We start from the raw sequence: 26,538 nt of genomic DNA on the forward strand, positions 1-26,538 counted from the left end.
TACACTTCTCTGTCGGGTACATGTTGGTACTCATGAGGCCCTTTCCAATTCAGAGCATGATATTTGGTGATTAACCAATAGAGGAGTCGAGATTGCTTCAGTAAAGGAAGTCTGGGCAGCAATGAGATGACTGTTTTTTGAAAAGTATTTAAAGAAGTGGGAAATGAGTATAAACTGTAATAGAAAAAAAAAGGATTGGGTTTTTTTTTAAGTTGGTGAGATGTTCTGGATCTTGAAAGATATTGGATAAATATTTGTTTTTGCATTTCTCATAAAGACTAGTACAGAGGACTAGGAAGGAAAGGAAAGAAAAGAAAGGCTATAAACTACTAGTGTGAGAATATGGGTGTAGGGTAGTAAATAGCATGAATAAAATAGGAAAGAATATAGCATATTTTCAGGCAGGAAAGAGAATGCTCTATTAAAGCTGAGAGCTTATGCTAGGGAAGTAGTAGGAAATAATATTGGATGGACGTATGATGGAGGGTCTTGAATGCTAGATTGAGTAGTTTAGAATTGATGTAATAGGTATTAAGAAACCGTCTTAGGTAGGTTCCTGAGCATTCTAGTAATATGACAAAAGCAGAAGTATGAAATATGACTAATTTGACATAGTGTGTGGCATGAATTGAACTGGAGGAAGGAGATGAAGTTGGGGAAAATCAATTAGGAAATTTCTAAAACTTCTAAAAAAAGAGAAAGTAAACATCTAATAAATGAAGTGAGAAATGATAAAGCTCTGAATTATGATAGTATTTTGTTAGGGAAGAACAGAATAATAGCTCAAAGTAAATTTGAAAGGAGCTCTCTAATAGAGAGTCATAGAGTTATGATTATCTTTGTTCTATTCAACATGTTTACCAAGAACTTTGATGAAGACAGGTGGCAAGATAGTCAAATTTGTGAATGACATAGCCCAGAGGGAGAGGTAATTTGGCAACAATATGATAGATGAACTCCACCCTTCCCAATAAGTCACAGGAAGTCCAGACATCTGGAATTAATCAATCAAAATGAATTAGGGATTATGTGGGAATAAGTCTGTAATCAATTTGAATGTATCCTAGAAGTTTTAAGTCACTGGATTAAAGCAGATGACACATAGGATATTGTGGTTCATCCTTCCTTTTTGAAGAGGATCAATGACATCAAAATGCTGGGGAAATAGTGGATGATGAGTGATGTCGTGCTATGCATGATATTAAAATGAAATAGAGTTGGGCAAGGTCATCAGCCTCACCCTTCCAGAATCATTGATGATGGCTTGGGATGCAGTGAATAACTTTGCAATTGGAACAAACCATTCTCATCCACTACTCTGCCAGGGAAAGTTTTCATATGCTTTAGGTAGACACCCCCTAACTCACCCACAGATTTGAGGTTTGTAAGTTTCCTTTTACCTAGCTTTGTCCATCTGCCAAGACTGCAGCTTCTTGGAGCCACAGGTGAGAGTTAGGTGGACATCGAAGGTGGATAAATTGCCCTGAAAAGGGTTTTGCAAGCCCTCACACCAAAGGTGATAGTCCTCTTAAAACACAACCTCCTACCCCTCATAGAAAATATCCTCTAATCAGCTAAAGAAAACAGTAATGGGACTGGAGACAGCTGAGGGACAGAAAGATCAACTGCCAGTCTGAGGACCAGAGCTGAAGGCTGGCCCCAATAGCCTGAGATGTAGAAGCCACCAGTATTCTTGCTGTTTAGGAGTGGGAGCCAGGTCAGTTGAGGGACAGATCTGTTTTGGTTTCCCAGAGACGCATGGAGAGCAGCCCTGGCCTGCATCTGGCTTGGCACTGAACTGGCTCCACTGGACATGAAAGTAGCACTACTCCCCCTTCCACAGCACTGCCAGCCAGTGGGGTCTTATCCCAAGGCACAGTTACTGCCATCACAGTATTCTCAGTTCTGGGTATCTTCCTCTGGTAGGGGTACTGGTCCTGCTGGACTGGAAGCTTCATAAGAAATGTCTGACAGAGGGTACCTACCAGTCCAGTAGTGAAGAACAGGTGGGTGCCCAGGCTCCACTGCCCCCCAACCTGAAGCTTCCCCCTGAGGAGCAGCTCATTTGACTACTATATCCCCCCCTTCCTACATGTAACCCCATTTCTGGTTTTGTACTTGGCCTGACATTGGGTTATCTCCTTTTGGGGAGCATCTGGAGTGATACTGAGGGCCTCAGGTGCTAGGGGCTGGCTGAGAGTGTGTGTGTGTGTGTGGGGGGGGTATTCTCTAAGCTGCTGGGGCCACCTACATTGCACCACCAAGTCTGCTGCAGATGCTTGATTTTGGTCTGTGGACATAAGCCTAGGACTGGCAGCTACTACTTCTGCTTCTGACTTGCACTTTGGTATATATGGCCTTCTCTGATGGTCTTCCTTTTAACCCTGGTCTCCTTGCCTTTCAGTTATCCCACATGGCTGAGGCAGCCCCTAGTCCCCAGGACTCGAAGGGGCTGCTGGGATTAGGCTGGGGGTTCAAAGTTTGGACTTTCTTCCCCTTTGTGGGGAGGGACACTTTGGAGGATTTTGAAACTGAGCATCCCACCCCCCCCTCCTCAAGCCATTCCACCCTCCCAGTGACCACCTTACTCTCTCAGGACTAATGGTTCCCACTCTGTGAATAATTATATGTATTTGAACTGAAAAGTAGGGGCTTAGAAAAGTCTTCTGACCTTTCTAAAAACCTCCCTCCACTCCTTTCTCTGAAACCTCCTCCTCTTCCTGGTCTCTTCTTTTTTTTTTTTTTTCTCTCTCCCTTTCCAGGGCCACTACCTCCAATTCCCCAGAACTGTCTCAGGGAGGGACTATTTGATTTGTATTTTTTATAAAGATGGTCATAAGGTCAAACCCAATGTTTTATTGAGTCATGGTTGGGGTGTAGGACTGATGTCTTGGGGGTAATGGCAGGGTAGTAATTTGATTTTTTTCAAAGCACAGTTCATTCATTCCCCAATTATTGGAAATCCCCTCAATTTCCAATTCTTTGCCACCACAAAAAAGAGCTGCTATAAATATTCTTGTATATATGGAGCTTTTCCCTTTTTTTTAATGATCTCTTTGGGGTATAGACACCTAGTTGTGATATTGCTGGATCAAAGGGCATGTACAGTTTTATTGTCCTTGGGTATAGTCCAAATTGCTCTCCAGATGGTTAGATTAGTTCACAATTCTACCAGTAATGTGTTTTCCCACATTCCTTCTAACATTTATCATTTTCCTTTTCTGTCATATTAGCCAATCTGATAGGTGTAAAATGGTACCTCAGAATCATTTTAATTTGCACTTTTCTAATCAAAAGTGATTTAGAGGGCAGCTAGGTGGTACAGTGAATAGAGCACCTGCCCTGGAGTCAGGAGTACCTGAGTTCAAATCCAGTCTCAGACACTTAATAATTACCTAGCTGTGTGGCCTTGGGCAAGCCACTTAACCCCATTGCCTTGCAAAAAACCTAAAAAAAAGTGATTTAGACCATTTTCCCATGAGATTATAGCTTTAATTTCTTCATCAGAAAACTGCCTATTTGACCATTTATTTATCAGTCCCCAGTTCATTTTTCACATGAACTGTTATCTTACCTTACCTCCCTGCCTTGTGTTTGTGTACTTTTTTTCATATAAATTCAATAAAGTATGACTTTATTCTGATCTCTAATGAAGTTCATCTTACTGTAGCCAGCTCCATTGTCTAACATAAGGTCACTGAACTTTTTTTCCCTTTTTTTATATCAAGGATCTCTTTGTCAATCTAATGAAACTATGGACCCTTTCCCAGAAGAATGCTTTTAAATGCATAAAATAAAATATCTAAGGTTTTAACAAAATCCAATTCAATTGAAATATAGTGATCAAAATATTTTTAAAAATTATAGACCCCAGGTTTAGAACACATGGTCTAAGATATTGAGCTCACTTTTGTGTTGGTTCTATTGTCCAATATTTTAACTACCCCTTCTAGCCTGTTGTCCAAAATCATAGCTACCCCACTCAGTTTCATTTTATCTAAAAATTTGATTAACATTCCAATTATACCTTATCTAAGCAAAAGCTCAAAATGTTAGAGAATATAGGGCCTAATATAGATTCTAGGGATCACTTTATTACAAATTTATTCTGCATTAATCACTAGACTTTGGACCTACCCAGTCAGTTTTTTTTTTAACTATTCTTTCAAAACAAATTCATTACTGACCAACATCTGTTGACATCCTACTCTGGATTTTCCTGTTGCTAAATTGTTGCTTTGATAAACAGCCAAACCATATGTTAATCTCATCCAGTTTAGTGGAATTTTACAGAACTTGTATTCCTTCAAGACTTAAATGCCTTCAAGACTCTCCTGGTTATGAGGATCCCTGAGAGTAAGGATTAAGTGTGATTCTAGTAGAATGTATTAGTTAGTTGCCCTCCCAATTGGTTATAGCCCAAATTTTGGTAGATTTCATCCAATTGTGTCTGCAAGTACAAATATTGTATTCTTGAGACCAGAAATAGTTATATGGCATAGCAAAATGGTTGAGTTGTTGATTGACCACTCCAAAAGTCAAAAGTAGGATAAGTAGCAACACTACGGACACATTCTACTGGCATCCTATAGACACACTCCTCACTAGAAGGAGGTAGTTTGAGGCTTTGAATGCTGCCATTGCAGATATGCTGGAGCAACACCAGACATAGCTGAATTCTTGGACCACTGCTTAATGTAAAATTGAATCTGGTCTCAGGTACTTGATACTTACTAGCTGTGTGACCTTGGGCAAGTCACCTCCCATCCAGGGCTATCTCCAGTTGTCCTGATCCAGATCTGACCACTGGACCCAGATGGTTTTGGAGGAGAAAGTGAGGCTGGTGATTTAGCACAGCATCCCTTCACTCAAATCCAATTTATGTGCTCGTCATGGCACCACCTCCTTGATGTCATGGTCTTCTTCAAAAGTGAAGGACAAAGGGGCAGCTAGGCAGTGTAGTGGATAAAGCACTGGCCCTGGAGTCAGGAGTACTTGGGTTCAAATCTGGTCTCAGACACTTAATAATTACCTAGCTGTGTGGCCTTGGGCAAGCCACTTAACCCCATTTGCCTTGAAAAAAAAACCTTAAAAAAATGAAGGACAAGCATTATTATTTTAAAAAACCTTGTAAACTAATTTTAGGGCAGAAGGAACAATTTTTGGTCTTTTCTGAGGCATCCCCAGCTTCTTGACCTGGTTTTAGCCCAGTGACTTTAAGAAGATAGTTAGTCATTTGATGATCAGGACCTTTTTTTCTATATCAAGTACAATAATGTTGGACATACAGAACAGACTCAATAAATTGCTTTCAATTTAACTGAACTGTAATCCCCTAAGCTGACTCAGACTTCAGGAAGTTGCCCTATGGACTGAGGCAGCAGGAAATGAAAATAACTTGAAACAGGAACTTAAGTAGTAAGTACTTTCTTACTTGGAGCAGCAGCAGTAGCAGAAGCAGTAGCAGCAGCAGCCAGAGAGCGAGCAGAATCATCAGCAGAATCAGTGATTATCCTTGGAGGTAGGAGATCTGAGACATGGTGGGAGTTGGAAAACAGAGTGAGGAGGGTGAAAGGAGAGGAAACTCCTAGGTGATCCTGTCTGTCCCCAGAGCCCCTGGAGTGGTAGGTCTTGAATGAAAGACTTGGGCCTTGAATGACAAGAGATGGAGATGAGGGAGACTGGAGGAGAGGAACAGAAGTGGGAGGAATAGAGTTTATGAGAAGCTGATTCAGGACTGGATATAGGCCAAAACTCAATCAGAGAAGGTGACTCTTTAGGCTTCCTTCCCTCTATTATTTATTATTATTATTATCGTTATTGTTATTGTTTAAAGGGGTGGGAAGGAACATTTGTTAGCTATCCGATGAGTTTTACACACTGTGTTAGGAAGAAAAATACAATACAAAAAAAGTCAGAAAATCTCTGCCTTGAAGGCTATAGTTGAGTGGGAAAGACAGAACCCACCCATGAAGCATTGTAAAATAACTTGAAGTATAAATGGATGTCCAAGCGAGTAAAGGAGCAAATGTTGGGATACTGAGTAAACAATAAAACTGTTAACTGTTTTCCATCATCCTATGAATTGATTGAGAAATGGACCTTAGGCCTCTTATTAGAATCTCCTTGCCAGCTCTGAATCCTAGGATGTTGATTTTTACCTTACCCATCCCTAACCACCATATCAACATCATTTCCCTTCAAAGATCTCTTTTGTGAAAGAGGATGGTTGCAAGATCATGGGAAAGAGTAAACAGAAGAGATCCCTTACAGACCAGTTTTCATAGATACTAAAATTTCAGAAACTTCCTCTTTCTGGGTTCCTGCACTGAGCCTCTTGCATTATGAGAGTGTTTTAAGAGATCTGGCATGATGGAATATATGAGAGTAGGAACACAGGTTTTCTAATAACTGAAACCTCAAGGAGTGAATGATGAGGATGGAGGAAATGTTTGCAGGACTATCTGTCATATGTAGCCCAAGGACAGTTTTGGTAATTTGAAGTGTTCCAGTAACATTTCAAAAAAGTCAGTCTCCTAACATTTACCTTTTCAGTGACTATTGAGGAGATCTGGAAAAATTTTAACATCATCTTTCCTTCAAAACATTTGTGAAGGGTGGCCTGCCAAGGGACTATGTAGAGAAGATGGAGATGGAAAGGAAGGGCTTCTCAAGAGGAAGTGTGTGCAAGAACATTTTTTAAAAATATATAATTGATATTTCTATTGATATCTTTTGTTTTCACATCCATTTATATTTATATCCCCCCAATTCATCACAGATATTTTTAGAAAAGAGGAAACGTAATTACCATGTTCATCAGTACATGTAATATTACAAAAACATCTTCCACCTTTGCAAAGAAGGGGAGAAAGAGGAAATGCATCACCTCAACACTTCTCCAAAACCAGTCTTGGTCATTATCATTGTACAACATTCAATTTACTTTTTATATGTTTATTGCAGGGTTGTAGAGGGCTTTAATAAAATTATTTGGGGTTCAAGCCCACGAATCCGTTTGGGAACCTGGAGATGGTCATTGAAGTACTATATAAGGTCTCCAATGGCATGCCAGGGGAAATACCCTAAAGAGTTGCATTTAAGAACTCTTTGAGGAGCCTATTGGTTAAGAGAAAGGGAAGGAAGGTTTGTTTATGTGTTATTGGCTATTACTTTCCTACGAGGTATCAGATGATACATGAACTGTGTATATGCTTCCAATGGATCATATGGAGAAGGCTTTAACCAAGGTTCTATTTGGATTTTATAGAAATGATTAGCACAGTGGTTAGCATAAGATGTTTAATAAATGTTATTTGATTTGACTATTTAGAGGATAATGGTCCAAAGATGATTGGTGGTTGTGGTGAAAGTATTCCTATATATTTACTGGTATCAGATTCCTATGGTTTCTGGAACTGCAAGAACTGATGTGTGCTCTGATTGCATCATCCTCAGATGTGGAAATCGGTGGTGGGGCACGATGTGTCTGTCTCTGTGGAGACACAAGGTGACGACTGGGACACAGATCCTGACTTTGTAGTGAGTGTGGAAATATCATGGGCCCAAATAAGCTATTGGGGGTTCTCTGGCCTCAGAAAAGGTTACCGGGGGTTCTAAAGACTCTCCCATGGTAGGGCTGACTGTCATGGGAGGTAGGGCATGAAGACTCCTTGTCTAGCATTGAGAGAAGAAAGGGGCAGAGCAAAGAAAATGCCACAGAGAAGGAGTAGTTGAATTTCTTGAGAAAAGCAGAAAGAGATCAGGTACTCTTGGCATGGGATCTAAGGATGGACTGGGATTGGAGGAGAGAGAGAGAGAAACAAATGGAAGAAGGAAATTATCAAATCAAATTATCTAACCTCTCCTGATCTCATCATCCTCATATATAAAATGAAGGAACTGGGCTATATAACCTCTATGGTCCTATAAATGTAGGGGATGAGAGTCATTCTCTATCGATAGTCATTGATTAGACTTCAAACTGGAGATAGATGGAACAAGAGTAGATGGGAAGTCTCTAAAGAATCTCCTTAGTAGCCAGAGATCACAAGGGAAAGTATACATATCCCATTGGGACATTTCTGAGGTCCTGGTGGTCCTTGCATCCTTATTGCCAAAGGCTGTCTTTTACAGAATGACATCTCTGAGAAGGAGCAGCGGTGGGGAGCCAAGACCATTGAGGGCTCTGGAAGAAAAGAACACATCAAGTAAGTGTGGAAAGAACAGAGTGAATAGCAGATGGATGGGCAGCACAAAGGAAGCTTTGGGCTTCATGGGTGGGTGGGGATGAGAAAGAAAAGAGGATGCTTTTGTGCCTTTTGTTTTTAGAGTTATGTAGCAATGTTTATGAGACCTCTCAAAAATCTTATTGTGGTTTTAAATTTTAATCGATGAGCTCTGGTAGCTGGTGGGGATTCTTTGAGCTTAGGAAAAGGCAACTAGGATCCTAAAGCAGTCTTCCATGGTAGGGTTGTCTGGAAAGACACCCAAATGTCATGAGAGGGACTTAAATATCTGGGCATTGAACTAAAACTTTTGGTATACATTGTAAACAATGTTTTTTTTTTCTGATTTTGTGAGTTCATTGATTATCTGGGTATCTTTCCTTGCATCTCTAAACAAATTACTATCTTCATCCCTTCCTGATTGTTTCTTCTTTTTCCTTAAATATAGATCCAACCATGTCATTCCCCTATTCAAATTCTTATAACTTCCTCTTAGCTATAGGGTCAAAAATAAATTCCGTTTAGTCTTTTAAAGTCCTTCACCACCTTATCCCAACTTTTTTTTTCAACCTGAGACAAAAGTTTTTATTTTAATAATCAGAAGAATGCATTAAATAAAACAATTAATCTAGGTCTGCCTTTGTAGATGTCATGACTAGACGGGATCATGACTGATTTAAACATTTATAAAATTCAGGAGGCATGTCTCACTTCCTGTATACTACAAAATCAGGGTAAGGTAATCTCTTTATAAAACTAGTAAAAGGAGAGAAGTAAAAAGTTCATTGGGTAATTAAACTAGACTTCTGCATTTGAAGGTCTTTAGCCTCTCAGAATCGCCTACTGAAACCTATTATATACATTTTCTGAGTCATTGCCAGTTGTCTTGACTTGTGTTTTGCCCTGGACTCAGGCGACTCTGGAAGACAGAGTAAGGCTGATGACTTTGTATAGCAATGTCTCACATAAATCAAATTCACTTTCAAGTCAAGACATCACCCTCATGATGTTGTTGGTCCTCTTCAAGAAGGACTGTTGAACAATTGGTCCTTTTCCATATAATCTGTCTCTAATTTCTAGCAATCCAAAAGAGATCCTTGCATGGCATTCTCTTTTCACCTTGTTGTCCATGGGACTTCTAAAGAGGAAAAAAGGGGTTGGAATGAATAAATGAAAATATGGTATTTTCAGAATAGGTGGCAACTTTGTCCAATTCTCTCATACCTGGATTCTCACAGCTCAGTGATTTTCCATTATTATTATATTATATACATTATATTAAATAGGGGCTTAATAAAAACTTGTTGAAAGGGTGTCTGGATGAATGGAAGAGGACAAAATTAGACTACATAAGTAGAGTGAATAAAGACTTGTATATCTATATTTATCCCTGTCATCTATATCACCCATACCTATATCTCTATCTTTATCGCTATGTTCTCTATTTTTTTACACCTCTATTTCATCTAAATCTGTAGATCTGTGGATCCATATCTATTGTGTATGTATGTAGGTAACAAGAATTTTTAATCAAATCTATGCTCTGTTTGATCCAGTCTTCTCACACCTGATTACCTAACAAATACTTTCATCCAGTAACACTGGACTCCAGGTTATTTCATAAATAAGGCATTCCATCCCTGAGTTCCAAGCATCCTCTTCGCTCATCACCAGAGCCTGGAATACTCTCCTTCATCTACCGTTTGGCTTCCTAAGTTCTAGCTAAAACTCTCACCTTTTAAAGGAAGCTTCTCCAGCCCCTCTTATTTCTAGTACTTTCCCTCTGTTAGTTATTTTCTATTTATCCTGCAGGTAGCTTGTTTTGTTTGCATATTGTCCTCCCCCCACTCCAGCATTGTAATCTGCTAGAGGCAGAATTGTCCTTTGCCTCTTTATTATGACCCCCCATTAGCCCAGAGCTGACACATAGAAGATGGGTAATAAATCTTTACGGAATTGAATTGGATAAGGAATTTCCAGTGAGAAAACTTTATCAATACAAGTCAGTAACTACTCTGAAACTTGCCTAGAGCACTGAAAAGTCAAGTGATTTGTCTGTGATTACACAGTCATGCTCTTTCTCTCATTCTCTCTCTCTCTCTCTCTCTCTCCCCCTCTCTTTCCCTCTCTCTCTTTCTCTCTCTCTCACTCTCTTTCCTCTCTCATCTCTATCACTCTCACTTTCTCTCTCTCACTCTGTGTGTGTGTGTGTGTGTGTGTGTGTGTGTGTGTGTGTGTGTGTGTGTGTGTGTGTGTGTTTGGCTTAGATACCACTTGAATCCAGATCTTCCTGACTATCTACTAATCAAGCTCCCTTTTGAGAATTTTAAACAAATAATGATATCCACTTGGATATGCAAAACAATTAGGGGTACAAAGTTCCTGGGAAACTTCAAACTTTTAGAAAAGCTATGCATTTAAGAACCAAAAAATCATATCTTCATGGAGCTAGTTCAATTCCCTCCCCCCCCCTTTAAAGATTAAGAAAACAAGTCACAGTAAAGCTCAGTGACTTGTCCAAGATCATCCTCAAATCTTGTTTTTTCACTACATCATGCTAGAAGAAACTTATGATTATATGTCTGAGACTCAAAAGTTGAATGTGATTTACTTATAAGGAATTTTTGGAACTGGAAAGTGGACTGGACAAGTGTGATGCATTCTGATGATTTTAAAAAATATATTTTGGGGAAGATCAACAGAAGAAATGCTGTTGTCAAGCAAATACCCCATTTGCTATAGACCCCCACCCCACCCCAGGACAGAAAGAGGGAATAGTTGAAGAATTGGAGAAGCATATCACTAGTTTGCATATACTCTCTCTCCCTAAAGCAGAATAAAATAACATTTTCTTGACTCACTTTAATGATAGTCAGTTATTTCAAAAACTGAAATAATCAATTTAGGGGAATTTCTATTCTAGGGTGGAAATCATGGAGGGACCACTTCACCTTAGGATCTATGATAGAAAAGAGGAAAGCTAAGCATAGACAGACAAATCCTCTAGGTTTGAAGAGAGAGATTTCAAAGGCTTTAAAAATTTTTTTGTGTCATGGACCCCTTTGACAGTCTGACAGAGACTGCTTCTCAGAATAATGTTTAAAAACTCATAAAATAAGATATATCATATTAAGAAAACAAATTATACAAAAGCATAGTTATCAAAATATTTCAGAAAAACAATGTTTTTAGACCCCAGGTTAAGCACTCCTGTATAGAAAGACTAGTTGGCAAATTTTCAAGAATAAAATTATGAAGAGGAGCAATTTTCTTAAAGAAAAGGAGTTGTTGAAAGAGACACAAGTATTCCTAGTGAATTCATTGACCCAATTATATTTTAAAATTATTTGTTTAGAAGATTGAAGCAAAAGCAGGTAATGGAGGATGAACATGAAATTAAGGCATAGTCTTTTGAGAATAGTGCCAGGACTGCTAATGCTCCGAAAGAATAAAATCTGGCAAGGAAAGCTGGGGGGAGGGGGGAGGGGAAGCCAGTTGAGTAAATAATGTTTTTGTCCTTCATTTTCCAAGAAGACCATGATATCAGGGAGGGGATGCTATGACATTCACATGAATTGGATTTGAATGAGAGTATGCTGTGCTAAGTCACCAGCCTCACTTTCTCTTCCAGAGCCACCTGGGTCCAGTGGCCAGATATGAAACAGAAATGGTCCTGGATGTAAGGCAATCAGGGTTAAATGAATTAAATGTCTGAAGCTGGATTTGAATTCTCATCCTCCTGACTCCAAGACCGGCTCTATTCACTGTGCCACCTAGCTGCTCCCAATTGAAAGATAGAGGAGACTTAAAGGAGTGATAAGATTACTTTTTTTTTTATTAAAGATTTTATTTATTTTGAGTTTTACAATTTTCCCCCAATCTTACTTCCTCCCCCCCCCCACTGAAAGCAATCTGTCAGTCTTTACTTTGTTTCCATGTTGTACATTGATCCAAATTGAGTGTGATGAGAGAGAAATCATATCCTTAAGGAAGAAACAAAAAGTACAAGACATAAAGAGATCAGACAATAAGATATCTGTTTTTTTTTCTCCTAAAGGGAATAGTCTTTGAACTTTGTTCAATTTCCATGGTTCTTTATCTGGATACAGATGGTATTCTCCATTGCAGACAGCTCAAAATTGTCCCTGATTGTTGCACTGATGGAATGAGCAAGTCCATCAAGGTTGATCACCACCCCCATGTTGCTGTTAGGGTGTACAGTGTTTTTCTGGTTCTGCTCATCTCACTCAGCAACAGTTCATGCAAATCCCTCCAAGGCTTCCCTGAATTCCCGTCCCTCCTGTTTCTAATAGAACAATAGTGTTCCATGACATACATATACCACAATGTGATAAGATTACTGATGAGATAGATGAAATCATGATGAAGAATGAATAAAAGAAATAAGAACTACTCAACTCTAAATTTTGGTCCTATTTTCCTTTCTAAGGAGAATGATCTTTAGATTGGGAAGGAATTTGGAAAAATTGCTAAGAAGCAGTTGAAACTTCAGATAAGTAGAGAAATAATACAAAAGAATGTAGTTGCTTCTAATTAGTTCAAATTACAAGACTTGAATCTTCAGGAACTGATTGCTGCGATATGATCAGCAATATCCCTTAGATGAAATCTAGGACTCTCTCTGGGTTGAAATGGATTATCTTGCTCTCAAATGGGAGAACTTCTGTATTCTATATTGTCTGATATGTATTCTCCTATGCATATTTTCTCTTTGACTTCTTTGCTTTAAAAAACGTAATTGGAAAATATTTAGCAAAAAAAAAATACAGTAGATTATAGATAATTTTAATGAGTGGTTTTCTTATGTATGGTTTAATGGCCCTTATTTCTATTTGAGTTTAATACTACTGGTGTTAGAGGATATGTTGGAGAAAGAAATACTAGACTCAAGGAGACCAGTTATGAAACTACTGTAATAGCTTAGGGGAGAGGAAATGGATCTAAACCAGGGAAGTGACTAAAAATAATGAGGATATGAAAAATGCTATGGAAGTAGAACAAAAAACCAAAAAAAATCTAAAAGCAAAACCAGAGCACTTGGTAGTGGATTGGTTTGAGGGAGTGCGGATTTTTTATATGTAAAGTGATGTAGTATAGGATAGATGATTTCCTTTCCTTTTCTAAAAATCTTAGGATCCTTTTTTTTTTGTCCTATTAAACTCCTCTGAATGGAAAATAAGCACTTTCTCTGAATATCTCTTTAGCTTTTATTTCTTTTTTCTCCCAACCAATCAACTTTTATTTTGAGTTTTACAATTTTTCCCCTATTTTTGCTTCCCTCCCTCCACCCCCCCCCCAAGGAAGGTAGTCTGTTAGTTTTTACATTGTTTCCATGGTATACATTGATCTAAGTTGAATGTGATGAGAGAGAGAAATCATATCCTTAAAGAACAAAAATAAAGTATAAGAAATAGCAAAATTACCTCATGAGATAACGTATTTTTCCCCCCATAATTGAAGGTAATAGTCTTGGGTATTTGTTCAAACTCCACATTTCTTTCTCTGGATACAGATAGTATTCTCCATCACAGATAGCCCAAAATTGTCCCAGATTGTTGCACTGATGGAATGAGCAAGTCCATCAAGGTTGAACATCACCCCCATGTTTGCTTTTAGGGTGTACAGTGTTTTTCTGGTTCTGCTCATCTCACTCAGCATCAGTTCATGAAAATCCTTCCAGGCTTCCCTGAATTCCTGTCCCTCCTGGTTTCTAATAGAACAATAGTGTTCCATGACATACATATACTACAGTTTGCTAAGCCATTCCCCAATTGAAGGACATTCACTTAATTTCCAATTCTTTGCCACCACAAACAGGGCTGCTATGAATATTTTTGTACAAGTGATGTTTTTACTCTTTTTCATCATTTCTTCAGGGTATAGACCCAGCAGAGGTATTGCTGGATCAAAGGGTATGCACATTTTTGTTGCCCTTTGGGCAAAATTCCAAATTGTCTTTAGCCTTTATTTCAATCTTCCTGGGATCATAGTTATATGTATCCTTGTCCTTTTCTTCATTAGTCTTTGAGAACAAGTCATATATCTGTCTTTATAGTCTAGTGCAGAGATTATAATATCTTGTACACAGTAGACAATGTAGATTTATTGGAATAAATTGAATTGAGTCACAGGGAAATTAATACCAAATTAGCTCAAAGTAAAAATAAATGCTTATACACATGTTTAAGAGTCCATTAATTGATATTTTTTATTTAGTGTGGGATACCCAAACACTAGCAATTTCCCTCCACCATAAACCCATTTTTTTACTCATCTGTAGATTGATCTTTCTTTAATCTGATTTCTCTCCATAGAACAAACCACTTTTTCCTCTAGTACCCCCCGCAAATTATCAGAAATAGATGGGGCTTGAATGGAAAAGAATGGAAAGTGGTTAAGTCTTTTCACTCCTCAAGAGTTTCTCTAGTAACTCCATATTTCCTATTCTGAACCCATGATCCAACTTTGAATTAGAATTATATTCCCTCTGGGTGGCAGCTGGTGAAGGCTTGGATGCTGAGGATAGTGGTTGCCACTTTAAATACCACACAGTGAGGGAAGGTCTGATGGGAGTGGGGGAAGGGAGCAATAGCTCACAAAGTTCTAATGACAGAGCAGGAAAAGGAAGTGGTAAGTTTTTCTTGTAACACTCCCTCACCCCATGGCTTTTTTTTCTATCTTGACTAAATTCCGTCATTGTTTAGTGATTTGAGGTTAAAGATGGACTGGAGCAACTCATCTCTCTGTCAACTGCCCTGCAATTTATTGAAGACAGTAGTTTTGCCATGATTGACCCAGATGATCTGTCTCTTGGGGAAAGAACACAGGGTGATAGATTTAAAACTGGAAAGGACCTCAGAAGCGTATGCATCTTCCTAATTACATTCACTGTTCTACACCTAAGTCATGGGACTTAGTTGCTCTATCTTTTCATATAGCTTAGTTTATTGTCAGCTGTGTAGGTTTGTCAAAGTTGTTTCCTTCTAAGTAGAAATTGAATTCCTTGATGGACTGGTGACATCTTAGGCCATTATTTTTTCTTGATGTCTTTCCTGATGACTTAGGAATAATAAAGCATTGCACATAGTGTTCATGAGCAGATGTTTTAATGTGTTAAGAGTTATTTGCTGGAGTGCACATCACTAAATATTTGGAATATTCTAGCAGAATTGTTAAAAAATTCTAACTCTCTGGGAACATTTCAACTTCAAGGCTAAACCAAGTGTGGTTTCTGAAAAATCAAAAGGACAATGGGCCATCTGGCTGTCCTTATTCAATATATTAGGAGACTTAGAAAAATGAGATGGTAGAAGTTGTAGAAGTTTTAAGACTTGATAATTGATTGTTTTGTTTTGTAGGTTTTTGTAAGGCAAATGGGGTTAAGCAGCTTACCCAAGGCCATACAGCTAGGTAATTATTAAGTGTCTGAGACTGGATTTGAACCCAGGTACTCCTGACTCCAGGGCCAGTGCTTTATCCACTGTGCCACCTAGCCACCCCTTGGTAATTGATTGAATAAGAGAATGGAGAGCAAAGAAAAGTCAAGAAACCCTTGGGGAGATATGAACTTGAATGGGAGGATGGAGATTGTCTTGACAGAAAATTGGAGTGGGGATAGATTTAGGAGTAAGACAGCTCATTCTGTGCCTTATAAATAGCACTCTTCCCCTTTATAAGATCAATTGAAGGAACTAGGAAGAGCAGGTCAAGAGAAACTTCATGGAAGTGGAGATGGTGACATGTTATTGAATATTAAAATATTTGAATGGTTCTATTGTAGAAGTTTTAGACTTGATCTGATCTTACCCAGAAAGAAGAACTAGGACCTTAAGGATAGAAATTATGGGAAGGAGGATTTCAGCCAGTATAAGGGAAAAAACCTTCCTAACAATCAGAACTGTCCAGAAATGAGATAGACGACTTTGGGTATTAACACCTTCCAAGTCCCTTGAGACTTTTAAGCAGAATTTGGATATCCTTTTGTTAAGATGCTACAGGGATTCATGCTTCAGGTCATTAGATTGCCTCTAGTATCATTCTTAGAACATTTATTTGAAATTAAATATTTGAAATGTTTACTAGTGATGGATCAGTGTTAAGAACAGTAAAATAATATATTCTCTCATTTCCTAAAGTAATTTAAAATACATTATTTTTAAAACCAATGATATCCCATTTAAAAAATTCTAGCATTAAATTACAAATAGATAGAGGAATAAATGGGTTGGGGGGGAAGCTTATATGCAATTGTTTATAAGCATGAAACTCTTTAAGTCATAAAGGAATCTATTTCTGAATTTGGCTTTGCATTTGGATTTTTGAGTAGGAAAAAATCTATTATTCACAAGCCATTCGAGTACAAGACAGTATACAATTCCATTTCTAAGCCAAATGAATGTTACAGCAGTGAACTGAAAAGCAGTGTCAGAATTGCATCTGTTATTTTTTCTTTCTGACATGTCAGTATGACTTTTATAATGACTCACCTGGACCATCTCAGTCTTCAATTTATCCTATTTCTTAGCCAAATCTCATCTCATCTTTGAAATCCTGAAATTTCTCAGAATAAGAGAGTTTGAGACTGAAGTAGGCTAGAGCCTTGCTAATACTAGCTGGTGCCATAGTACTCAGATTGCTGGGTCCTGAGTCAGGAAGGCTCATCTCCCTGAATTCAAATCTAACCTTGGACGTTTACTAGTTGTGAGACTCTAGAAAAGTCACTTAACCTTGTTTGCCTTAGTTTTCCTCTTCTGTAAAAATGAGTTGCAGAAGAAAATGGTAAATTGCTCCTCTCTCTCTCTCTCTCTCTCTCTCTCTCTCTCTCTCTCTCTCTCTTTAGTTTTTGCAAGGTAGTGGGGTTAAGTGATTTGCCCAAGATCACACAGCTAGGTAAGTGTCTTGTTAAATGTCTGAGGTCAAATTTGAACTCAGGTCTTCCTGACTCCAGGGCTGGAACTCTGCACCATCTAGCTGCCCCTCTAGTATTTCTTTTAATAAAACCCCAAATGGAGTTATGAAGAGTCAGGCAAGATTAAATAATAACAAACTATAGAATCTCAATGTGTGGGTCTTTCTGAACCCCAATATTTTCAGTTAATTTTTGCATTTTAGAGTAGTAATGTCTTGTCTCTCCCTTCCCTAGGTTGCATACTAGTGAGAGGTAGGTTTCCTTGAGTCACTTTATAAGTGACAAGGAATCAGGACAACAGGCTAGGATCTTAGAAAGCATTTAAACCCCTCCCACCAATTCCATTTTATTGGTGAAAACTCAAATAATTTGCCTGAAGTTACACAGCTAGTTAATTCCACAACTGGGACTAGAACTCAGGACCATTGACTCTGTCTTCTTTCCATGGCATGGTTCTGATTGTGGACTTGGCTGGGACTGGGCAGCATGAGCTGCAAAGATCAAAGGGTACATGAATTTATTTTGTGTATATACACACACACACACACATACAAATACACATATGTATGTATATATGAAATATAATGATAGCTGAATTTTAGTAAAATTAGTTCATTAGAATTGGTTTTAATAGAACTGGTTTTCTTTGTAATTCTATGTGTTTTATTTTATGCATTTAATAAAAACATTATATTTAGTAGGGCTCCATAAGCTTCAGTAGATAAAGGGGTCCAGAACATACACAAAAAGGCTAAGAACCTCTGCTCTAGATAAAGAATTGTCTGAAAGCATTGAGAAAGTGACTTGCCCATTGTCATATCAATAATGTCTGTATTTTATTATAAACTGAATTTATGCAGATAAGCTCCAGGAGAAGTCGAGGGCTTTATTTTCATCCCCATTAAGTAATGTCCCCATGGATTTAATCCTTTATTCCACTTGGTCAAAATTCTTTTGTTTTATAGGAGTGGAAGACTGGATCTGAATACAAGTCTTCCTGACTTGGATTTCAGTACTCACTGAGTTAGGTAGGCTAAACTCAGCTGCCTGGCCAAGGGGCCTCACGATTTCAGTTTCCTTATTTGTTGAGCAGTCATTTTCAGTCATGTCTGACTCTTCATGAACCATTTGGTATTTTCTTTGCAGAGATACGTCAGTGGGGGCAGTTAGGTGGTGCAGTGGATATAGAGCAGTAGTGGAGAACCTGAATTCAAATTTGACCTTGGGCAAGTCACTTAGCCCTAGTGTGTGTGTGTGTGTGTGTGTGTGTGTGTGTATGTAACACACACACACACACACACACACACAGATGGTTCAGTGATTTGCCATTTTCTTCTCTATCTCATTTTATTAGGATGAGGAAACTGAGGTCAACAGGAGTGACTTATCTAGGGTCATACAGTAAATGTTTGAAGTCAAATTTGAATTCAGGAAGATGAGTCTTTCCGACTCCATGCCCAAAATTCTATCCATAGTGCCACCTAATTTCTCTGCATTTCCGTTTTATTTTCCTAAAATTAAGCAAGATTTGAAGAGGTCGTTAGCAGCAATATAAAAATGACCACATGATGGTGGTATAGTTCCATGAAATAGAACTTTTTTCTGTTGCCCACACATTTGATGAAAGCGATAATACATCTAGGCAGTGGTAGGCATGCTAACAGGAGAATGCAGGTGCTTATGTCCTAGGTGGAAAGGGCTCCTTCTAAGCGAAAATCCCAAGTCTTCCTCTTTCACCAGGCTTGAAAGGACAAGAATGATGTAGAGAAGAAAGAGCACTTCATTTTTCAATGCTCCAAGCATCTCTCTAAGGTTATAAATTGCTAAATAGGTCCTAATCTGTAGTAGCAGAGGGAATTTCCTCATCCTGAGTGCTCTCTATAGAAAAGAAATCATAAGTCAATCAATCCTTATCCTTATTCCAGGATGATTTGTGTCAAAGATTAAAAAGCAAAATCAAAAAAGCTAGACATTGATTAATAAAGAAGGGAAAGAAAAAAAAATAATCACAATGCTATAAATCTGAATTCTTGTCTCAGCTTTGCTACTAGATAGCTATGCCACTGAATCCTTTGGGGCTTCAGTTTCCTTATCTGAAAAAAGGAAGACACCGATTCTAAAAGTCCCCCCTCTCTCTAACATATAATGGTTCCATACAAGGAAGAAAATAAAACCAAATATATGGAACTAGAAGAGCAAAGGGGGCATTACAAGTATGAGGAAATGACAAAGAAAGAGAAGGAAACAGGGGTCACAAAAAAGTGGGTGTCACAAAAAGTGGTACAAATTGGAAATTAAAATAATGATTTGAAGAGCATCTCTGAAGTGCTGTAAAAGGAGTGATGGACTCTTCAGATACATCAAATACAAAAAGAGATAAAGCCAAGTAGGAAAGATCACCTGACTAGAAGCTGAATGATGATATGATGTAATAATGAAAATAAGGAAGATCTTAATTTGAATTACAACTCTGCTTCTTACTCCAAGGTGCTTTGAATGACCTGTATGAGACTGTTTCTTCATTTATGAAATGAGGGAGTTGGATGAGATGACCGCTGAGGTCAAGTCCATTTCAGTTTCATCTCCGATCCTACTGCTAAGGTTTACTGGGTTTCCTTAGTAATGAAATAGATGTAGCATGTGATAGTTTTACCTACACATGTCAAATACTTTCCCATCTTGGTGTATTTACTTATATTATTTCCAATATATAATATTTCCCTTGTGTTTTCTCCATATTCCTTTTCTTGTTTTCCCTTTGAAATTCTATTCTTTCCAAGGCTAGCTTAGGTGAAATCTTTATTGATCTTCCCAGATGGAGGTTCTTTTCCCTTCCTCTGACCTGATACTCCTCATTTTTTTAAATGTGTATTTGTTGTTTAATATCGAGAAAGAATGGAATTATCTGCGAAAGTGAGGAAGGAAGAAAGGGTAAATATTGAAGCTGCTTCAGCAGAGAGGCTGATAGACAGGCTAATGTAAGGATCAGCTTCTTTCCTCCCACTCTTTTCCTCTATTGACTCCCTCTCCCCATTTCTTTCCCCACTATATTAATGAATGAAAGAAAGAAGGAAAGATGTATTTATTAAGCACCTACAGTAAACCAAGCTCTACACTAAGTACTAGGGGTGTCAAAACAAAAACAAACACAGTCTCACAAGGAGACAACATATATAAGGGAGAAATGACCAAAGAGGTGATTTGGTCTTGAGAAGTTAATAAAATGTGGCCATAGATTGACATATTCTTTCCAGGAGTAATTATAGTATTGATTTGATTGTAATGCTTTATAGTTCCAGAACTGGATGGGGGGGGGACGAATTAGAGCTATTATCATGGTAGGAAGGTAAGCTGGTAAGAGAATGACTGGGGAGTAGAGTAAGGTTCATTGATCAGGTCAGGGGGTTCCCAGGAAGTGTGGGCAAGAAAATGACTTTTCCTTTGGATGTCTCTCAGTCTTTTAATTTTAATTTAATATTAAAATAAAAATGTAATTTAATAAATATAAGAATAAAAATACAATAAAATTAATTTAATTTAATAAAATTTTGTATTTGTTAGTTTTAACTTTTAAAAAGAAGCGATTTGAACTTTTACTATTTCTCTTTTACAAACTTACCTGTTCCCCCCCTTCCTTTAAATAGATTCATTGCTTTTTATTCTTATGTGGCCTTCAACTCTTAGAACAATGCTTAAGACAAATAGAAAACAACCCCTGTCCCAATTTTAAGAGTTTTTCTTATAAGAATTAATTTTTTACAGAATATTAAGGTTTATAGCTCCAATCTTGGGGGTCTAGCCTTTCCCTTTGTTTCCTAAAACACTTCTTGGAAGAACTTATTGGTGTTGAAATGTATTCAAGACAGTTTTTTGATGCTAGCAAAGCTACTTTATTCCAGGACACCAGGACATTATATGTCAGATATAGTTAATTCATTTCATACCAGTGTAGCTGAGGGAATTCAGGATCTGTATAGCTTTGACCAATCAAAGCAGACTATTTCTTTTCTATTTCCATTTCTAATCCTAAAAACTGTCTATTACTTTTTTTGCTTTGATTCTTAGATGAGATCAAGCTTTTTAATTCTGGGTCACTAAGAAATACATCTTTCATTTCCTTCCTTCCTTCCTTCCTTCCTTCCTTCCTTCCTTCCTTCCTTCCTTCCTTCCTTCCTCCCTTTCTTTCTCCTTCTTTCTTTCTTTCCATCTGTCTTTCTTTCTTTCCATCTTTCTTTCTTTCTGTCTTTCTGTCTTTCTTTCTTTCTGTCTTTCTTTATGTCTGTCTTGCTTTCTTTCCTCCTTTCAAAAGCAGAGAAATTTCTCTTGCTTATAAATGAAAATTTTTTTTAACCTATATATCAGATATAAATATATCTATATTTAAGATATCCCACCCACTGGCACATGATTGAGAGAAAAGGAGGAGGAAGTAACTTCCATCACTCTGAGATGTTTACTTCTGAAACACTTCATTGGATATGATATTACTATGATATTACTAGCAATTTTTCTGTAGCCTGGAATGCTAGATGGAGCCAAAAACTGAGAATAAAAAACAAAAAGCAAAAAAGCAGCAAAACAATCCTTAAGGGATAGCACCTCTAGGATTTAAGCTTATCTAAGCTAGGGACATCCTCCAGAGGAAGCATTCTTTCCACAATTATTATTGCTCATTATCTTACAGATAAGGACACTGAGGCACAGAGTCTATATTATCTGTGTAGTTCTTGTTTCTCTCTCTTCATGGTTCAGGTCAAATTCCTCTCTCCTGGTAGCGAGAAATATATTTTTATCTATCTGCTATCCTTTGATTGCCTCCTTCCCTCTTTTCCCTCTGGCTCCCATAATTTAGTACTGCTTTTTCTCTATCCTAAGATGGGTTATAGACACTTCACACAGAGCCCCATCTGCAGACATCATTATTATTGGACTACCTGACTCTACCTAAACAACATAATACAAGTAGAAGTGTAGGTTTTGTGGAATTACAATGGCAATAGTTTCTGAAGCATTATCATTTTTCATCTCTTGGCCTCAGAAGGCAGGGTCACTTTGATTCTCTCGCCTCTGCTTGCTCCTGTGGAGAAGGAATCAGAGCTGGCCTTCTGTCTACCACAGTCTCCTTCTATCACCCCCCCCTTTTCCTTCCCTAACATCTGAACTGTTGTGCTTGTCTCTAGACAGGCAATAGCAGGAATTCTGTCCCTAATTCAGTCCATCCTTCTTGACAAACAACCTGTTGCGGTAGTTAAGGGAAGTTTGAACAATTTAAAGATTTCTGTCAGGGTCTGACACAGGGTCCTAAAGAATAAATAGCTTAGAAGGTTTATGCAAGAATGTTTTTGTTGGGGCAGCTAGGTGGGATAGTAGATAGAGCAATGGCCCTGAAGTCAGGAGGACCTGAGTTCAAATGTGACCTCAGACACTTAATAATTACCTAGCTGTATGACTTTGGAAAGTCAATTAACCCCATTACCATAAATAAAAAAAAATTTTTAAAAAAGAATTTCTAAAAAAAAAAGAATATGCTTGTCATTGGCTTTGGGATCAAGTCATCACTTAGCCTTTCAGTGTTCTTTATACCTCAGGTAGTTTATAACACAGCTTGGCACAGAAGAGTTGGCAATAGGTAATCCCAATTTCAAGAAACATGTGAAAACTAGGTTTATTATAAGAGAAATGAGCATGCATATGGAAGCCAGAGCTCACAATTCATACAAAAATTTATATTTTTATAACAGCAGGACAAAAGGAGGAAGAGGTACCAGGAATCTTCACCTAAAGAGGCATGGCATGGGAAAGGGATAGGTGCAGTGGAGGTAGGAAAAGGACAAAAAAACCCTCCTATTGGGGTAGAGTAAGGAAGGCATTCTGTTAAGTGTTTACATTGGTTCCATGTTATATATTGATCTCAGCTGAATGTGATGACAGAGAAATCATATCCTTAAGGAAGAAAAATAAAGTATAAGCTAGTAAAATTACATAATAACATAACTTTTTTTCTAATTTGTCCTTCATTCTTGAAGAAGAACATGACATCAGGGAAGGTGATGCCACGACATGCACATGAATTGGATTTGAGTGAAGGGGTGCTAGGCTAAGTCACCAGTCTCACTTTCTCCTTCAGAGCTATCTGGGTCCAGTGGCCAGATGTGAATCAGGACAAATGGAGATGGTACTGAAGGCAAGGCAATCAGGGTTAAATGACTTATCCAAAATCACACAGTAAGTTTTAAGTGTCTGAGCCCAAATTTGAACTCCCATCCTCCTGACTCCAAGACCAGTATTCTATCCATTCACCTAGTTGCCCCATTAACACCCCTTTTCTTCAGCCTCTCTGGTTTCTTTAGAATAGGGATAGGGAACCCTTTTTCTGCCAAGGGCCATTTGAATATTTATAACATCATTCACAGACCATACAAAATTAACAACTTAAAAATTAGCCTGCTATATTTGGTCAAACATTTAATTAATTCACCCCTAAAAAGTTCCTAGATTTATTGAATTTTGAGTCCCATCTGCAGTTGCCATGGCAGCAAAAAACCAAATGATTTTTCAGACTTTGTATTGTCTGTGAACTGGATGATGCCCACTTCTGGTTTAGTGTGGCAAGGGCTCTTGACATCACACTGCCTTCCTAGAATGATTCCTAAATCTGTGCGATTTGGTCCCTTCCAGCATCCACCAACTGCGGAACAAAGTGTCAGAAGAACATAATGTCCTCAAGAAAAAAGAGATGGAAGCAGGGCCCAAAGCATCCCATGGGTATGGAGGCAGGTTTGGGGTGGAAAAAGACAGGATGGACAAGGTGAGTACAAGAGAAAAGACCTGGACAGATGAACTGGTTAAGCACTAATAACTGGAGTGTCGGCAATGCAAACCAGGCTACTAGAAACACAACCAATAAGAGTGCTGAGTCTACTGTGATAGGCACTCTGAAATTCTTCTGCTACTACCAAAAGTGGTGCCATAGTACATATAAGCCTGGGCCTGAGGTTGGGTAGACCTGAGTTCAAATTTGACCTCAAACACTTACTGGCTGTGTGACCCTGGGCAAGTCACTTAACTTTTGTTTGCTTCAGTTTTTTCATCTGTAATAAATATTAATAATAGTATGTATTTCACAAGGTTGTGAAATGTTTGTAAAACATTTTACAAACCTTAAAGTACTATATAAATGCTAGCTATTACTATGCTAAACTAAGCATTTCTTTACTATTCTATAGACTTTGGAACAAGTCATCTTTGTTGTTCAGTCATTTTTTTTTTCAGTCATGCCAGTCTCTTCATGACCCCTTTTTTGGTATTTTCTTGGCAAAGATACTGGAGTGCTTTGCCATTTCCTTCTCTAGCTCATCTTACACATGAGGATATGGAACTAAATATGGTTAAGTGACTTGCCCTGGGTCACACAGTCAGTGAGTGTCTGAGATTGGCGTTGAACTCAGGTCTTCCTGACTCCAGGTTTGGCACTTTTATCCACTGTGCCATTCAACTGCAATTCAGAATTGTACTTATCACTCTAAATCATCTTTACCCTAGGCTGTATCCTGAATATTTATTCTAAATTTTAAAGATAGAGAAGAAAAGAAGTATTTGGGGACAAGTCTTAGGAATGCTAGTGTCTTAATTGATCTAGCCAGTATATCCTGAACTTTGATTTGTGAGGAAAAATTATTTTCTATTAATCATTTTCAATATTTTTGGTGTCTTTTCTCTGTTTGGCTTTCAGTGACCTTTTAATATTCTTATTTAGATATATATTTTAAAACAAAACTATCACAGTAATACAAAGTTATTGTGAAAAATCTAAGCTTTATTTTATAATTAGATGGTTCAGAAACTTGATGTTTTAAAAAAAGTTTTCAAGGTATATCTATAGGACTTAACTTTTGAAACTTGGCAGATAGGACTGCTCATCCAGTTATAGGATCATGGGATTCTGAGCTGAAAGAGATATTAGCGATCATTTAGTCTAATGGTTCTTAATTTTTTTTTCTATGGCCCCCTTTGGCATTCTGGAGCAGCCTATGTACCTCTCTCATAATATTGTTCTAAATGCATAAAACAAAATATTCAGGATTACAAAGAAAACCAGATACATGAAACCAGTTATCAAAACAATTTTTAGCTGGATTTTTAGCTAGATTAAGAACCCCTCTGGTCCAAACGCTTTATTTTGCAAGTGAAGAAACTGCAGAAAACAAGCTAAGTTATAAATAGCAGAACTGAATTCAGACTTATAGCTGAAAAGATACTTCCCTCCCAAGAAACAACTAAAAATCTTGCTGAAGAATCTTGAGTTTCTCTTCAATTTAAATTCTTCTGTTTTACTTTGTGCATTTAATTCTTGGCCAAAATCCTAGGATCCTAGGACAGAAGTGTCAGTGAATTTAGGAATGGGTCGGAAATCAAGTCAAATGGACAACTTGTCATCTATTTAACAAACAAATAAGTTAGTATTTTGCACCATGATAAATAAATGCTGTAAAACAAGCTCTTCTTTGCTTTGCACTTCAGCGTAGTGTGAAAAGACTAGCAAAGACAAGCATAAAGATTTTCTTATTCAGGTATTTTCCCCCCTTGTGCCTTCATTTTGTATTATGAATTCCCATAACATTAGATTCACTTATATGCTTCTTCAAAATCAAAGAGAAATGATTTAAGTATGCCATTTTTTTTTTAGGTTTTTTCAAGGCAAATGGGATTAAGTGGCTTGCCCAAGGCCACATAGCTAGGTTATTATTAAGTGTCTGAGACCAGATTTGAGCCCAGGTACTCCTGACTCCAGGGCTGGTGCTTTATCCACTGTGCCACCTAGCTGCCCCCTAAGTATGCCATTTTGAATTAGCCCCATCTTTGGTCTCCTACCTAGAGTATAGATAATGGAGAATTAACTGGAGTTGTAGGTTTTCCTTAGCTTTATCCAGCTTACTAATAAAGGCAAGACAAGGTCTTACTTCTGATTCTTAATGATGACCTACAGACATCTTAGGTTTTTGTCTTTATCAGAGTTCTTCACCTGGGGTCTGTGGATAGATTTCAGGTGGTGTGAACTTGGGTGGGGAAAATTTCAACTAATCAGGTATTTTTCAGATCTGTGAACTTTTTCTTTCTAATATATGTATTCAAATATAATTGAATTTTTGTAATCTTATGTATTTTATTTTATGCATTAAAAAGTGTTTTGATGTTTGTATAGCACTTTATAGATGTAGTCTCATTCAATTTTCATAACCTTGTAAAGAAGGTGTTATTATCCCCATTTTAAAAATGAAAAAACTAGGACCGAGAAAGGTTAAAGGACCTGCCCAGGGTCACATAGCTAGTAAACATTTAAAGCAGGTCTTAAACTATTAAACTAACTGCAAGTTCAGAGCT

At 37.8% G+C, this 26,538-nt stretch overlaps 1 protein-coding gene across 2 annotated transcripts in view; it reads left to right on the top strand.

Moving 5' to 3' along the window:
* Positions 1 to 5,413: 5,413 nt before the first annotated feature.
* HCLS1 (hematopoietic cell-specific Lyn substrate 1) overlaps positions 5,414 to 26,538 on the top strand; it is a 39,372-nt gene continuing 18,247 nt past the window's right edge. The window contains exons 1-4 of one of the 2 annotated variants that reach the window (XM_074214635.1): positions 5,414 to 5,521; positions 7,400 to 7,542; positions 8,137 to 8,210; positions 23,836 to 23,965. In XM_074214635.1, the coding sequence (XP_074070736.1) occupies positions 7,459 to 7,542; positions 8,137 to 8,210; positions 23,836 to 23,965 (288 nt within the window). In that variant the 5' untranslated portion in view covers positions 5,414 to 5,521; positions 7,400 to 7,458. The remainder of the gene's footprint in view (positions 5,522 to 7,399; positions 7,543 to 8,136; positions 8,211 to 23,835; positions 23,966 to 26,538) is intronic. The other variant, XM_074214634.1, reaches the window with a different exon arrangement.

Source organism: Macrotis lagotis, chromosome 1, assembly GCF_037893015.1.
Source record: "Macrotis lagotis isolate mMagLag1 chromosome 1, bilby.v1.9.chrom.fasta, whole genome shotgun sequence".
NCBI classification, from domain to species: Eukaryota; Metazoa; Chordata; class Mammalia; order Peramelemorphia; family Peramelidae; genus Macrotis; species Macrotis lagotis.